This window comes from Oratosquilla oratoria, chromosome 2 (genome assembly GCF_046742065.1).
Source record: "Oratosquilla oratoria isolate Oo_2021 chromosome 2, ASM4674206v1, whole genome shotgun sequence".
In the NCBI taxonomy this organism is placed as follows: domain Eukaryota; kingdom Metazoa; phylum Arthropoda; class Malacostraca; order Stomatopoda; family Squillidae; genus Oratosquilla; species Oratosquilla oratoria.
Window position 1 is genome coordinate 60,790,552 of NC_134778.1, and position 17,430 is coordinate 60,807,981.

A 17,430-nucleotide genomic window follows, 5' to 3' on the forward strand; every position below is an offset into this window, starting at 1 on the left:
TTATCTAGGTGTGTGGAGACAAGGAGGGAGGATCACCATGTAAATGAAGCAGTGGGGGTAAACCAACTAAGGCTGTTGGGCCCTCCTGTGGATGTGCTGTGTGTTGCTGCACTGGTACTAACTTAGGTAGTGGGCAAGGGGTATAGATGGCCCTTCATCCACAAGGAGCTATATGAGGGAAGCATACAGGTGTTGGATAGGTGTGGGTGGATGCTTGCCTTAGCTGGCTACCTCCCTTAAAATAAGGAAAAGGCTTTTGGGATAGAGATATATAACAGCCACACCTGAAGTGAATGCATCCATGAATATGTACCTAGTAGTTCTATATGCATAGTTGTAGTATACATGACTGGTGCTGTATTCATGGGGTCCTGTCTCTAATTTTCTACTTGTCAAACTTTGACTTTAATTCATGTTGTTAGCCTTGATTATTTTTTGTCCACATTGTTTCACATTGTTTCTATGTGGAAAGGTTTACTTCCTAACACCTTTTTAAGCAATGCTACTTTTAAATTTTTTACTATGACCTTTTGTTTACCTTTCATGTCATACTAATAATCCTTTGTCCATTTTTTCCCCATACATTTTTCTGATCATGATAATATCACTTCTCTCTCTTCACTCCTCCAATGTGGTAAGCCCCAGTTTTCTTAATCTCTTTTCATGTGTCTTATCATTTTGGTTTGGGATGAATTTTAGTTGATGTCCTTTGTATTCTATTTTTCTTATAGCTTCTTTAGGTGTGGTGACAATTTGGTAAATACATACATATATATATATGTGTGTGTGTGTATCTACCTAGTTGTATTTTATGGGAAGGGGAGCTATGCTCGTGGTGTCCCGTCTTCATATCTAAATTGATCTAAACTATTTTTAAATTCATGTATTGTTTTTGCACACACTATTTTCTCATCTAACTTGTTCCAACTGTCTATTACTCTGTGAGGAAAGCTGTTCTTTTTCAGATCTCTTCTATAGCTGTCTTTCTTGATTTCCTTTCCATGTCCCATTTTATTAGATCCTCTCTATCAATAATTTCTATGCCTTTCATGATTCTGTAAATAGTTATCAAATCTCCTCTCTTCTTTGCTCTAGTGCCTGTAGCTCAAGTTTTGCTAGTCTCTCTTCATATGATAGTTTTGAGAGTGTTGGTACCAATTTTGTAATTGCTCTTTGTATTCTTTCAAGTTTTTTTTATACATTTTTTTGTACTTGGTGACCACATTGTTGCTGTATATTCCAATCTTGGTCTTATCAGAGTGATTAGAATTTTCTTCATCCAGGTATGTAAATGCCACTTTGATTGTTCTTATTAAATTATAAGTTTCACCAAAAATCTTATTTATTTGTTTTTCAGGTGACATATTATTCATAACAATGACTCCCAGGTCCTTCTCATTTTCAACTTTTTTTTTTCTTTTCCCAATTTATATGATCCTGTTATTCTGGTTTTGCTTTTTCCAAATTCCATTATACTACACTTTTTAGTATTGAATTCCATCTCCCACTTCCTACTCCATTCCCAGACTTTATTTAGATCACTCTGTAGTGATTCACAATCTTCTTCCGTGTTCACTTTTTTTAATAGTTTTGCATCATCTGCAAAGAAGCTCATATAGCTTTCAATTTCTTCATCCATATCATTAATATATATAGCAAACATTATTGGGGCCAAAACTGTTCCTTGTGGAACACCACTTATTACTTCATCCCAATTTGAGTGTTTGTCTCTTATCACTACTCTCATTTTTCTTTCTTGCAAAAAGTCTTCCATCCATTTAAGCAGTTTGCCCTGTATTCCTCCTTCGGTTTCTAATTTCTTAAGCAACTTCTTATTGTCAAAAGCTTTTTTTAGGTCTAGAAATACACAATCAGCCCATCCATCTCTTTCTTGTATTATATCTATTAGCCTTGAATAGAAACATTAAATTGGTGATGCATGATCGTCCTTGTCTGAATCCAAATTTCCTTGGATTTAGCACATTGTTTTTTTTCTAAATATTTTACCCATCTACTTTTGACAATTCTTTCACAAATTTTTGCTATTGTACTTGTTAGAGAGACTGGTCTATAGTTGGTAGGGTCTTCTTTATTTCCCCCTTTATATATAGGTACTATAATTGCTTTTTTCCAATCTTCTGGAACTTTTCCTTCTTTCAAGGAACTGTTTATTATGCTATGTATTTTGTCTGCCAGTTCATTCCTGCATTCTTTCAAAATCCAGTTTGCTATTTCATCTGGTCCATGCGATTTTCTGACATCAAGATTACTCAAGTGTTTCATTATTTCATTCTTTGTTACTTCTATTTCTTTCATAGGGGGGACTTTCTCTTTCCATTCGATCTCTTCAGGTTGTATGTTCTCCCTTGTAAACACTGATTTAAAATGCTTGTTCATAATTTCCACCATTTCTATTTCCTCTGTGTATTCAACTCCTCCTTGTCTTAATTTCTCCAAATCTTGTTTGTTTTTCAGTTTGTTGTTTACAAATATGTAAAATAATTTTGGTTGATCTTTACATTTTTCTATGACATCTTTTTCATATTTTCTCTTTTCCTCTCTGCACACTTGTACATATTTATTTCTATAACAAGTATATATTTTCCATTTTTCAGGTCTTTTGTCTTTCTTCCATTTGGTCCAAGCTTTATCTCTTTTGTCATTTAACTCCCTACAACTTTTGTTGTACCAGCACTTTACATATTCTTTTTCTTGTTTTTGTCTTGGGACATACTTTTCCACTCCTTTTTTTTTTTTTTTTTTTTTTTTTTTTTATAAATTTTTGTCAAAATATTCCATTTCTCTTCCACTGTTGTTTCTTCTTTGTATATTCCTTCCCAGTTTTCTTTTTGAAAGAATTCTCTTATTTTATCAAAATTTGTTTTTTCATACATTCTTCCTTTTCTATATTGTTCATTTCTTTTCATGTATTTTTCCTCATTTAGTTCCAGTTCAATCAATATGTGGTACTTTTACTTATTGGTGTCTTATATTCAATCTTTTCCACTATTCTAGGTTCAGATGTGATTATTAGGTCTAGTCTCGATGGTTCTTCATTTCTATACCTAGTGTTCTCCTGTATCCACTGTGTCATTGTATGGTCAATAATCATCTCGAGTAGAACATTTCTCCATGAGCTGTCTCCACCCTTTACTGTCATCTCTTCCCAGCAGACTTCTTTGCAATTAAAGTCACCCATCATAATTATTCTTCCTCCATCTTCCATTATCTTATTTAATGTTATCCTTGTGTCTTCTAACTTACTTTTATGTTCACTCTCTTCCCACAAGGCTGTTTTTGGAGGCACATAATTTATCACAAACTTTCTGCTCTTCTTATCTCTGTCTTCCACCTTGATCATAATCATCTCTACTGTATTCTTTCCATATGTGACACACCTCACGTTTATATCTTTTTAGTCAGGAACATAACTCCACCCCCTTGTTTTGTCTCTCTGTTTCTAATCCAATAATTATATGCATCATGTCCTACACTGTTGGGTGGTAGTGGACCTTTTAATTTTGTTTCTACAATTCCCATTATGTCCGGTTCTTTTTCCTTCAGATAATCATTCAGCTCATTCAATCCTGTTATTAATCCATCTATATTTGTGTAAGACACTTTTAGTTTTCTGCCACTTCCATTGTATTCTCTGTTTCCCTTTTGTTTTTCTCTAGTATGTCGTATTTCCTTACTTTCATATTCACTACTCTCCAATAGAACTTCTCTTTTTCTGACTCTGTTCTGTTCTCGTTTTTTTCCTTAGCTTCTTGTCTTTTCATTTTTTCCTCCTCTCTTTCCTCTTTATTAATTTCTCTTTTTATCCATACCTTTTTATATTGTTCACTTGCTGCTAGTTTCCCTGTTTTTGCTAAGATATTCTCTGCCGTCATTTGTGACCTGAATTTAATCTTAATTGGTCTGGTCTTATCTGTACTATACTTTCCGAGTCTATACATCTCTTCAATTTGTTTCATGATTTCAGGCTCATCTTCCTGAACTAATTCTAGTAAACTGCTTATTTTTTCTTTTTCCTCATTGATTCTTGTGGTTCTATTTAGGTTATATTTCTCTTCCATTCCTAATATAATTATACATTTCTTTTTATCTGCTAAGTCTCTTACTATATTCTCCTTCTGTCTCATCACTTTAATAACTGAGTCTTCAGTTTGTTCTTTCATTTGCTGTTTAATTATGTCAGTAAATGCAACTTTACTGTTTTCTTGGATTTTTTTCCAACCCTGTGCTTCTTTTGCTATGGCCTCTTTATTGTCTTTATTATTCCTCTTTAATTCCTCATTCTCCTCTTTTACTTCTTTTAACTGTCTTTTTAATTCTTCTATTTCTTTGGTTAAGTTTTTGTTCACCTTCTCTAGTTCTTCCAATTTTTCAACTCTCTGCGCAATCTTTGCTATGTTACCGAACCTACTCTCCCAATGTTCGGTCATTTTTTCAAGTTTTTCCTCTAGTCTTGCTAATCGGGGGAGGTTGGTATCCCCCCCCTCATTAAATCCCTGGAAATTATTATCTTCACCTTCCATTGTGCTGCTCTTATCTATATTTCTAATCTTTACATTTTTGTTAATCCCTTCTTCTCCAAAATCCTCAGTCCTTCGTTTGTTTACAAGACGCCTGGCCTCCTGGACCAAGTCCTCCCCTTCCTCATTTCCTTCCATTTCCCTCAGTAATCCCTCCCCTTCTCCTTTTTTCTCACCTTCCCACTACACCACGAGCTTTCCCCTTCCCTGTAAATACAATAAGGTACTTCCTTGACGTTGAGATCCACGTAAAATTTGATTTTTCTTCGGAACTCCAATCTTCGCCGTCCATCCGACGAAAGTGTGTGTGTGTGTGCGAGTGTGACTTACCTGTTGCTCCAAGTGGATGTCCTTTTGAAATCAGTCCTCCTGAGGGATTCACTACATATTTGCCACCATATGTATTGTTGCCACTGTCAACCATCTGAGCTGCTTCACCATCACCACAAAGACCTAACGATGAAAAAGAAAGAATGGATGGATTTTTCAGTAACCTGATTCTTATCCCAAATTTATTGTACTTAGACTGGATTCATAAACTTATATACCAATGACAGGTACCTGATTGTGGTGGTCTTGCAAGATAGACAGCAAAGCTATTGATACACAAAACCTGTCAACCCCCCTCATCTCCCTGTAGGACTCACACTTGGTTTCTGGACTGTGCTCAAAATATCTCTCTATCAACTTCAACTCTATGTCTCATACCTTTTCAAACATTGAAAGCTGACAATCAGGGACTGTTCCCCTCCTATTACTTATAGCTTGTGACAGAGAAAGTTCCACACTAATACAAGACTGACAACAGTCCAAAGCTTCTTCCCTGAGAGATCTGTGGGATTGCTATTGCCAGATGCTGTAGAGCTGCAGGTTTTCCACTTAGTGAAATTTGATGCAACACATATTATTACTATAATAGATATAAATATGGCATCAAAACAAAAGTAAAACGTACAAGTACATATTTCATATGACACACTTCATATATACAGTTAACCCCATCATTATGCTATGTTAATTAATTTTATAATAACTAATGCCAAAGAATCATGTTCAAAATTGGGAAACTCATTACAGTGGTGGGGAAAAGTGCAGAGCATTAAATCCTGGTAATGGAGGCGAGGGTCATTAATTGGGGTTTGATAAAACATTTGTATAAAGGTAACTCCCACCCTATCTCACAATCACTTTGGGCCTATATGTATACTATGTACAGTACATATATACTAACAGCTCTGTCCCCTTTATTTGGAGGCTGACCAGGTCAAAATACCCACTTTCTCCACCCCTCGCATCTGAGCACCTTGGACATAAAGGATCCTCCTCCTCCTACCACACTGCAGGGCCTGACAGCCAAGGCTGGTTCACACCCACCACTTCACCATATAGTGACCCCCCCCCCCCCCCTTCTACATCTATTTATCTAGGGAACAGATGCAGGGAACATCACTTTAATTTGTGTCATCCATTCACAATATTTTTGCATCCATTCTTTTATGTTGCACTCTCTCACCTGCTCTACTCTATTGCTCAATCTGTGATGTTGTCTAACGATTTTACTCAGGGTATGAATAAATAATGACTTGTAACCATTTCCTTCTCTTGACTAGGATCTGATAGTTATGTTCAGAAACTTATAAATTCTTAATTTCTGGATGGACCAACAAACAGCAGTACATTCTATTTTGGACCAGTATTAAGAACTGAAATTACTGGTAAAATACACGTTGACTTGAACTGGATAGAATACATGTTGGAATATGTGAAAAAAACTATTTCTAATTATGCCAATATAAATTTTAGAGAAAACTTCTTTCAACCTAGAATTGAGTCCATATATTCTTATTTTTGTTCACTGTTCCTAATATGTGAAAAAACTATTTCTAATTATGCCAATATAAATTTTTGAGAAAACTTCTTTCAACCTAGAATCGAGTCCACATATTCTTATTTTTGTTCACTGTTCCTAATATGTGAAAAAATATTTCTAATTATGCCAATATAAATTTTAGAGAAAACTTCTTTCAACCTAGAATTGAGTCCATATATTCTTATTTTTGTTCACTGTTCCTAATGTGAAAAGAATATTTCTAATTATGCCAATATAAATTTTAGAGAAAACTTCTTTCAACCTAGAATTGAGTCCATATATTCTTATTTTTGTTCACTGTTCCTAATCTGGAAAAAAAAAAATCTCTCAGGGTCTCTTAATGATACAGGTTTTGCACAAAACACACAATAATGGCATTTCATGGCACCCTTCTAAACTATTGACATACAGATTATTTCGTAAATGATTTGAGAGTTCTGCCTGGGAATATTTTTACTTCCTTTGTATTATGTTAAATGTTACATTATCATGCAGTCTGAACAACCAAAACTGTCTGACTACTCAAATAGGAGCTTGCAAAAGAATATGATGAAGATATGGCACAATCTCATCTGTATATAATGGCCTTTCTTCCATGGCATGAAAAATTCAGTTGGTGGAAAGGAATTCAGAGTATCTCCACCAATCATACATCATAACTGTGAGGTCCTTTGAAGCTGGGATCCAAGGCCCTTCAGAGAGCTCTGAAAGCTCTGGAGTTATATATATACTCCCTGTCATGATTTCAGACTTACTCAGAACACCTAAGCCATTAGCTGGACAGAAACAAAATATAAAGATTCTTAAAATTAATAACAAATATGAAACACACCCATTTGTATATCTCCAAAACTGTTGCAAAAAAGAAAATATAATTCTTAAAACTAATAACAAAAACAAAACATGATCATGTTATAGATTGCTGAAAATGCTGCTAGAAGAAGGTCACTTTAAAGTTAGCAACTCTGCTCTAGATTGTGGGGCAATTGATTCTACATTATGGGCAAACTGACTATGCTGTGGATGTGATTTGACTCCATTGTGTGGGTGAATTGACCTGTGGTGAATTGACTAATTGGGCGAAATGACTGGATGCTGCGTGTGTACATTTAAAAGTAAGGACATTGAAATGGATTATAACTTTAGAAAAGATGTGCACATTTGAATCATCATACATTTGTTTCCTTTCCAAGTTTCCAGACTAAGTACAGTACAAAGTAAACTAACTTCAAAGGAAATAAACTAAACACATGAAGCTTGACTGACACACAACACAGAGGGGAGTGTGTGGTGGCATTAAAAGTGGAGGGTATACATCTTGTGCATCCACCTAACATACACTCAAGTCTTGCATTGCTTCACAGAACTCCAAAATTCTCTTGCATGAATTAGGTTTTTTGCAAAATTTTAGTCATTGTATAACTTTGAAATTGCATATATTGAACACTTAGAGACCTCAGTACAGTGTTTCCTAAACTATATTGTCCTCCGACCTTTTTCAAAACCATTTCCTCATGCTTTGATTGAGAACTCTAGAAATACTGTTGTTTTTCTTCTTCTGTTCTCATTAAATTTTTGGCATTGGTTTCTTTTACAGGTTCCCATGTCTTTGTATGTTCATTTAAGTTGCATCCTTAGTTATGAAAATAGTTTCCAAATTTTCTTTCACTACTAACTTCCAAGGCTTACTAATCATTTGCTATGGCTTGCAAATTAAACTTTATTATCATAGGACATGCATCATTCCTCTTGTACTGACCTAATCTAAACATGCCATCAAGCTGATCAGTTGTATCCTGTTATCATGATGGTAATTTCTCCGTTTTTGACTTCTTGGCATATCTTTATTGTGTGTATTTACCTAATTGTAGTATACAGGAAAGGAGTATTGGTCACCGAGTCCAGTTTCCTATTCTCCACTTTTATCATATATAGCCCCAAATCTGTCTACAGTTCCAATTTAATCTATATCCTTGATTTCCAATTATCATACTTTGATTTGAATTCATGTATTGTTTCAGCTTGGGCTATATCATCTAAGCTATTTCAAGTATTTATGCATCTATATGGAAAACTGTATTTCTTCACATCTTTTAGACATATAGTCTTCCTTAACCCCTTGAGTACCGGATGTGTGTTTTGTGACACCTGCGTGTCACGGCTGAGTGCACCCGCCAGGAACCGAGCGTGCTCCCCGTGACACGCACGTGTCACAGTTATAAGCTGTGTGTATTGAGGGCTCTCAAGGCCTCGGTTTCTGGGTTATTTCTACCCACGTGGTGGCAAGTGTCTGTGTTTACAAACATAAGGCTCCAGCCATTCATGGGACGGTTTGAAACGTTTGTTTACATAAGGTTGACAGGTCAGTAACGAAGGGGTTAATTTGTTCTCATGACCTCTTAAAGTCCTCTTACCCTTAAGAGAGCTCTTCAGTCAATGTAATTCATCCCCTATAGTGATCTAAATATTGTAATCATATCAGTTCTTTCTCTTCGATCTTTTAAAGTTGGCAGAACCAGTCTTTCCTTGTATGGTTTATCTGCCAGACTGGGGAGCAGTTTGGCTGCTGATCTTTGTATTCTCTCAATCTTGCTTATATCCTTCACTCTGTGTGGGGACCATACCACTGACACATAATCCAGGTTTTGATGGATCAGGGTTTCAATGAGTTTTTTCATCATCTCTTCAACCATGTAGTGAAAAACCAATTTAATCTTCTGCAGTAGTCCGTACATCTCTTCCATAATCCTGCTGATAAGTCTGCCAGGTGACAGGTTGTCTTTTACCAACACTCCAAAATTCTTCTCCTCTTTTGCTTTTGTAATGAATTTGCTTCCCAAGAAATAGTTTATGTGTGTGTGTAGTTTGAGTCAGCCATTCCCTTATGAATAGAAAATGGCCTTTGGTTTATAGTACATGGTATATAATATGTGGCATATGGTAAGCAATCTTGGTTCACCTGCTTTGATCCTGGTATTTCATTCCCCAGATTCATGCCACATAAATGAGTTCAATGCACACTCTTTGTTTGCCATACAGTATTTGCATTTGAATAGTTTCAGTGCAACTAAAAACATTTCTAATTCAGAGGTGCTATTAAATTAAGTTGAATAATGTGAGGATATTTGGGTAAGAAAAGAAAAGAAAAATTAGGCTTACCAAGAGCCTCATAGGTGATGAGTTCATTGGCAGAGAAACAGTCATGTAGCTCAACAACATCTACGTCAGATGGTTGATATCCAGCGTTTTTAAAAAGCCTTCCTGCAGCTGCTTTTGTCATATCAAAACCCACCTGTAGAAATAAAGAGGTATCTGATACCTCTAAATCTTACATAAAATAAATATGTTTTACAGTCCATAAGTCAAAGGACGTATCAAGTTACAAATCTACATTAATTTCTCTTACAATTTTCATAGGATTTTTCTCTTCAAATGTTGAAGGAAAATCAGTAGCCATTTCCATGCCAACAATCTCCACAGCTTGATTCTGAAGGTTATGATTTTTTACAAAGTCCTCACTGGCAAGAATTACTGCAGCAGACCCATCCGAAGTGGGACAACACTGCAGCTTGGTGAGTGGACCAAAAACTTGTGGTGAGGCCTCAATCTGTTCTAAACTGTACTCATCTTGAAATTGGGAATACCTGTGCATGACAGTAATTAGAAATTATAGTATATTGAAGAAAAATGCACCCAAATATATGTAGAAACTTTTAAAGAAGAAGAAGAAAAAAAAAAGGGGGGGGGACATTAACTGTAAAGTGATTTTAGGTGGAAAAACCATGACTAAAATAATCCCAAATCAAGGGTTGGCAAAATTATTTTGACTGACTTCTTGGTTAAATCTGGCAAAATTATTTTGGCTGACTTCTTGGTTAAATCTATGTGTTTATAACCTGAGGCCATTATTTATTATCAAATATAAAGATGGGCAAGGAAGAAATGTGTCTCTAAGATGTCCATCTCACAAGATCACCAAAAGCAGATAATCATCATTAGTACATATGTTAAGGTGTACCCTATATGTATGAGCACATACGAGGTCTGTTTTCATCATACAAATTACTGGTAGCTAATACAAGAACTTAATCAAATCCACTATCACAATCCTATCTCCTTCATATTCATTTGCTGTGGCTCCAATTAAAATACTGACTTAGAGAAATACTAGTACTGCTGTCCCTCCTTAAATCTACCAACTCTTCCCAAGACTTAAGAACCTAAAGTCAGGTCTGAATTTAATACATACGGATTCCTGGTTGAATGAAGGTGATTTTTGTAAGCAATCTTGGCAAGGTGTTTGGCTGTGGTACCATACTTCTCCATATGATACTTCCCAGCATTGCCAAAAAGCTGTGGTGCCATTGGTGCCGATTCCAATCCAGATGCCTCTACCATGGTCATTACATGCCTCTGCATTGGATTTGTTCTGTCGTCAAACTGTAATGAATAAAAAAACATAATAGCCTCCTAATCACGATGAATATTAACTTTAATGATCTCCAAGTATTCAGCATACTTTTTTTTCCATCTACATATAACCAAGAACAACAAAAAATTTAAAAAGAGAGAAAGAAAGACAGGAAAAATCCAAATATAGCTGTTTAGAAAACAATTGAATGAAAATGACACTAATTGAAAGCCCAGTGTCAGTTGTGGGGAGATGTCGTGATATTCCCTTTCTAACGAAATCAAAGTCATTGATAGGAGGTAAAACATCAGAGGAGAGTTCCTATGCAACACAGTAGATGGAAATACAAAGGAAATTGCATGACTTTTGTTAAAAGTAATTGCAATGAAAAGAACTGAGGTGTATGAAAATATCTAGAAATATTTAGTCTCTTTCAAGATGCAATACTTTTACCATTACAGTTCAACCTCTTTGTGAGTGACCTACCAACTCCTGAACCAGACTTGAACACCAATATTCTCTTACATGCAGAGGACTTGACAATAATAATCAAGCACAGTAAATACAGAATAGCAGCAAAGAACACCCAAGCCTACACCGAAAATTCTTGGTGTAACATACGATACATCCATGTCTTTCAAACAACACATCACAAACATAAAAAACAAATGCACACCCAGACTTAACGCACTTAAGTCAATCACTGGAACAACATTTGGACAAAACAAAGAAACTAATATAACAATATACAAACAATGCATACGCTCAGTGTTGAATTATGCGAGTCCTGCATGGGCTCCTAATCTCAGTGAGACACACCACAACACCCTTCAAATCATACAAAACAAAGCCCTAAAAACAATTACAGGCTGCACAAATACAACACCTACAGACCATTTACACCATGAAACAAAAGTCCTCAAAGTCAAGGACCACCTCGACATGAGAGGCACACAAACACTTGCCGCAGCCACCACAAACACATCACACCCACTACACTACATAGCAGAACACCCACACACACCAAGAAACATTAAAACAACACCCAAAGACCTTTATCACGCACAGATACTCTCTTCTCTTCCTCCACAACCACCAAATACCAGCCTCCGGAAACATATTCATAATCATATCACTCACCGCTCCATTAACACACTGAAAAACAACACACTGCTGCATGCCAGACCCCCTGATATCCACCCTTCTGAATCCTCTCTCCCACGAAAGGACAGAGTCCACCTGGCCAGACTGCGGTGCGGTCACCACCCAGCACTTCTGAACTACCAGAAGAGGCTGGATGACCGCGTTGTGAACAGCTGCCCAGGATGTAACACTTCACCCCATACCATACAACACATAATGGAAGACTGCATTATACACAATCATGCACGCAAACAACACAACATACGCTCTATAAAGGATTTGTGGGAAAACCCAGTTTCGGCTATGGCATTCCTTGGGGAGACGGGACTGCTCGGACAGACAGGCTAGGGAACGACAACAACAACAACAACAACACCCAAGCCTACTTGTACAAACTGGAACATTGGCTTAGAAGTAACAATGGAAGCTTCACCCAAGAAATCAACAGTATGATAAATCTGAGAGTAGATATGACCAAATGAGTGTTGCTCCTTCCCTTTATACTATAATTATGTAAATTAAATACAACATACTTTCTTGGTTCTAGCATTACATATGTAGGAAATCAATACATAATCGCATTCACAACATTCCTGTGCCTGATTACTGATAATTCTCAATCAGCTATCAAATAAACACAAAAGATTCCTACCTTGGATGATAATGATCCTCGCTCCATTTTTTCAAATCCGAGGGCAAGAACACAGTCAGCAGAGCCACCTTCAATTAGCTGTTTACCCATCATGAGTGCAGTTGAGCCAGTGGAGCAGTTGTTGTTCACATTGTATATTGGAATCCCAGTTAACCCAACTTCATAAAGTGCACACTGGCCACATGTTGAGTCACCTGACACCAAAGCAAGAAATAAAATTTATTTAGTCTGTTGCTAAAAGTAAAAATTCTAGTTAATGTAAATCAAGGATATATAAGTAAATGAATCAACAGCATTAACTTTACCCATATCCTCACGAAAAGGTATACACACAGTTTCACCTGGAATTAACCAGGCTATTCTGACTTAGGGCAGTGGGCAAGATGCAGGGATGACCCATCATTCAGGAAGAGAGAGGAGAGAGAGAGAGAGAAAAGATGGAAGGGGTGGTGAATGGGAGGGGAGTGTATGAGGATGAAGTGGGTGGGAATAGATTTATGCTTTTGACTTTGGCTATCTCCCGTGTAAGGGGGAAAAAGACTTTGGTATATGTATGTACAATGTAAAATATCTGAACCTGTTTTGGAGTGTCATCTCATGTTTACAGCATCCTTGTATCAATCAATCATCCCAGTCCCATTAAAGCTAAAAAATTAACCTCTCTCCCTCCCATGAAGCAGCTGGAGCAATTAAAGGATGTTTTTTATGTTGTAGATGGTGGACTGTGTTTGTTATCCTCATGGGGTCTTGTTTCTATATCCCCATTTATTAATCTTTGCCTTCAATTAATTTATGTCTGGCTAAATTAATTTTTTTCTAATTTGTTATACAAATTTATGGATCTGTCAGGAAAACTGTGTTCCTCAACATCTTTCTTCCTGGACTGTGTTATTTTCTGCTGTCCTCTTGATTTTTTTTATCCAATGTTAACAGATCCTTTCTGTCAATCATTTCCATTCCTTTCTCCATTATAAACTAGCTATCATATCACCTCTTTTCTTCACTCTCCTAATGTGGGCAATCCTAGTTGTTCTAATATCTCTTTACAAGATATATTATGGCTCACTATTTCCCTCACAAGGGGGAAAGAGGCCTTTTGGTATATAGAATAGATGATTTACCAACCACACTTGGAATCCTTCTAGTAGCTGCCCTTTCTCTCGTCTCTATTTCTCTCATATCTTTCATTTTATGTGGTGACCACACCACCAATGTATATCCCAGTCTGGGGGATATAATATTTTGATTGATTGTTTCTGCTCTTGAATAAAAACTTACCAGGTTTGGTACAGAGAACCTTCCTTTTCGGAATTTCAATTGATTATTTACCAGGATTTCTTTCTCAATATTTCATCTGCCTCTCTTTCTCAGTTCTTTCACACATTTTGCTATTGGCCAATAATTCAGAGGTTCCTCATTACTTATTCCTTTGTTGTCCTGTGGTATCCTTCCCTCTTCCAAAGAAAATACAATAATTTGATGGATCTCATCCAATAAGTGATCTCTAAACCCTTTTAAAATCCAATTTGTAATCTCATCTAGCCCTAAGGACCTTTTTACTTCTAAGCTAAAAAAAAGTTTATTCACTTCATGTTGTTTCGCTTTTATACTGTTAAATGTATTTTTCTTAATTATTCTTATCTCTTCTTCTTTGAAGTCCATTTCCTTGGTGAATACTGATAGAAATATTTTTTCATTAATCATTTTAGCTTGTTTTTTGTTTCCTCATATACTACACCTTCAACATTTTCCTTAGATATTCCTTCTTTAAGTTTCAGTTTGGCATTTACAGACCTACAGAACATATATACATACATATACCACAGGCTTTTTCCCCCTTACACGGGGGGTAGCCAAAAAAAAAAGCATAGAAATCACTCACACCCATTTCATTTCTCATATATTCCACTCCCCTCCACCCTCTTCTCTCCCTCCTATCTTGGCACCTCCTGGATGACAGGTCATCCCTGCATCCTGTCCACTGCTCTGGGTCAGAAGCAGTGTCGCAAGACACAGCACATCCACAGCAAGGCCACTTCATAAATTCGGCAACCCCCCCTCTCCGTCCCCTCATGCAAAAAAGGAGAAGGCGGGGAGAAATCCCTTTTTTTCATACATACTTCCTCACCCCCCATCCCCACCCACTCTCCCTCATGCATCACAGCCTCATCTATGCATAACCCTTCTCCATTCACCCCTATCTTCTGTCCTCTCCCGTCCTTCCTCTACAGACATTCCTCTCTTTTGTAATGCCCCTTTCACCCCATCCATCCATCTCATCCTAGGACGCCCCCTCATATTCACTCCTTCCACACTTCTTTTACTAATCTTTCTTCACTCATTCTTTCCATGTGTCCAAACCATCCGAATACTCTTTCATCAACCCTATCTCCCAGCTCCCTTTCCACCCCTGTTCCTACAGAACAACTCCTGTTAATTTTTACATTTGTCATTTACACCTGCTCTTGAAATTCTTTTTGTCTTCTCTTCTAATTATTGTACATTCATTTCTGTTACTCTTGTACTCTTCCTTTGGTGGAGAGGACATTAATGGGAGGATAGGAAGAGATATAGATGTAATTTTTATGAGGAGAGAACGGGATTGTCAGATCATTATCTGGTAGATGAGAAATTGAGGGCAGAAGAAATGTAGAGGATTAGGAAATTGGAGGGAAATAGAAAAAGTGCTGAGGGTAAACAAATCAAATAAGGGGATCAGAACTGTTTACCATAATTCTATATTATTTGGATACAAGAGGAGCTTGATGTTCTTTATGGTAGAATTTACTTGAGCTTATGATTGAGGGGTCACAAGCACTTTTCATATATACTAGAACACTATGAAGTGGTCCTTACCATACACATAGCCCACACATGCTTGCTGCACCTGGTCATAGGTGATGTGAGCGTCTGAAAGAGCTTTGTCCACTGCTTCCTTGGCCATTTCAGGATAATCTCCACCTATGCCAGGTTTGTTGAACTGGAAAAAATACATATTATTTGTTTGTATAAAATGAACTCCATCATCAAACTACTGTCAGATTGTTATTACAAATCACCTTTTACAAAACTTCAATGATGGGTACAATACCTCCGTGTGATGGTATGTGACACATACACCTACCTCTTGCCCTCTCCCTTCCATGTTCAACAGGCATTCCACTTTTACTCAAAGCCCCCTTCACCCCATCCATCCATCTCATTCTTGGTTTATGCCTTGGGTTCATTTCATCTACCTCTGCCTTCTGCACTCTTACTGTTAAGTCTTTCTTCACTCATTCTTTCCATGTGCCCAAACCATCCCATTATTCTTTCATCTACCCTATCTGCCAGCTGCCTTGTCACCCTCATTCAACTCCTTACAAAAAATATATATATATATAAATAAGGTGATTCTGGAATTGTTTACTATTTTTACAGTATAACCAAGTCCAAGAAAGAACTCATCAGGCAACCTTGAGTAGTGTTGTCTCCCTAAAATCATCGGGCAGCAGATTTTAATTTTTTATTTTTATACTGTCGAGTTGGATAGAATAAAATCTGACTATTCATTATCAGCCAGAAATATAGATATATTGCCATTGTTATGGCAGTTTCTGAAAATATCCCTATGGTTGTGGAGGCTTTGAATAAAAAAAATGTCAGAAACATTACTAACAATATGCCTTGTTCCTCTGATAACATCACTGCTTAGTATCTGTGCATCAGTAGCTTCACTGGTATAGAGAAATAATAAATGTAAGATTTTGGAAATCAGCTCATATTTACCAAAGCAAAGCCTATCCTACTCAAAGTAAACCTTCCCTAACCTACCTCTATCATGATCTATAAAATATAATTTAACTTCTTACTAACATAACCATACGATGAAATTAGCAAGGCACCCTATGACTACAATACGGTGAAAATATTCGGAATGAATGGCATTATTTCCACCGTACGGTGATCTTCAAACGCTATTTTCACAGCAAGTAATTATTGCTCGTCATGCATTCCTGGTTGCATTTCCATATTTGGGATAGGACAACAGTTTTTTCCTAATGCCGGACTGCTAGGGTGGGTCAAAACAATATCTAATTGGTCAATTTAAGCCCGAAATAGTGAAGAAAATATCACCACCTCGTAATCATATTAATATTCACATATTTAAATACTCACCTTTGTCATTCCAACACCTACTACAAACACCTTACGACGAAGTTGAGGAGACATGGTTATAGTTAAACTTTTCAAATTACGATATATTCTCAGTCGTGTTCCTATATGCAATTTCAATCACTTGCCAAGACGACCTGCTCAACCAAAAATCATTTGTTTTTCAGATTATCTCCGGGGTACCATAAGCACTCTGACCTTGATTACAACATCTTCGTCGGTTATCCATAACTTATCGTGAGTGATAACGGAATGTTCAAAACTTCACTGTCATTTCACCTCAGTAAAGTTAGCGATTTGGAAAATATCAAAATTAATTGTGTTTTGCCACACACTAGATAACCATTAGTTTATATCATTGCGTTACCACTATAATTAAAATTAGAGGTACAGTATGTACACTATTACATCTTTATATTGAGTTATTGCGTAATGCATGTGCCATTATCTTATCCTATGGAAGGCAGCATATGAATGCGCGGATAAATGCTGGAACACCGTTAGGGTAGGACCGACAATGCTGACCTTTCGGGGTCAGATACAGGAAAGTAAACAAAGAACTAGGCATGTGAAATAATGAGCAAACACAACAGCATATTACTGATTCCGCAGGGATCTGTGTGTGTGTTAGAACAAGGTGTGCAGGCAATGAGAATAATGA

General features: G+C 36.7%; 1 protein-coding gene across 1 annotated transcript in view; it reads right to left on the bottom strand.

The window, feature by feature from the left end:
• The window catches only part of ScpX (Sterol carrier protein X-related thiolase), a 28,260-nt gene extending 11,234 nt beyond the window's left edge, over positions 1 to 17,026 (bottom strand). The window contains exons 1-7 of the mRNA XM_076209292.1: positions 16,773 to 17,026; positions 15,471 to 15,594; positions 12,615 to 12,808; positions 10,658 to 10,848; positions 9,815 to 10,052; positions 9,568 to 9,700; positions 4,869 to 4,991 (exon numbers count right to left, since the gene is read on the bottom strand). Of these exons, the coding sequence (XP_076065407.1) occupies positions 4,869 to 4,991; positions 9,568 to 9,700; positions 9,815 to 10,052; positions 10,658 to 10,848; positions 12,615 to 12,808; positions 15,471 to 15,594; positions 16,773 to 16,826 (1,057 nt within the window). The 5' untranslated portion in view covers positions 16,827 to 17,026. The remainder of the gene's footprint in view (positions 1 to 4,868; positions 4,992 to 9,567; positions 9,701 to 9,814; positions 10,053 to 10,657; positions 10,849 to 12,614; positions 12,809 to 15,470; positions 15,595 to 16,772) is intronic.
• Positions 17,027 to 17,430: the final 404 nt, after the last annotated feature.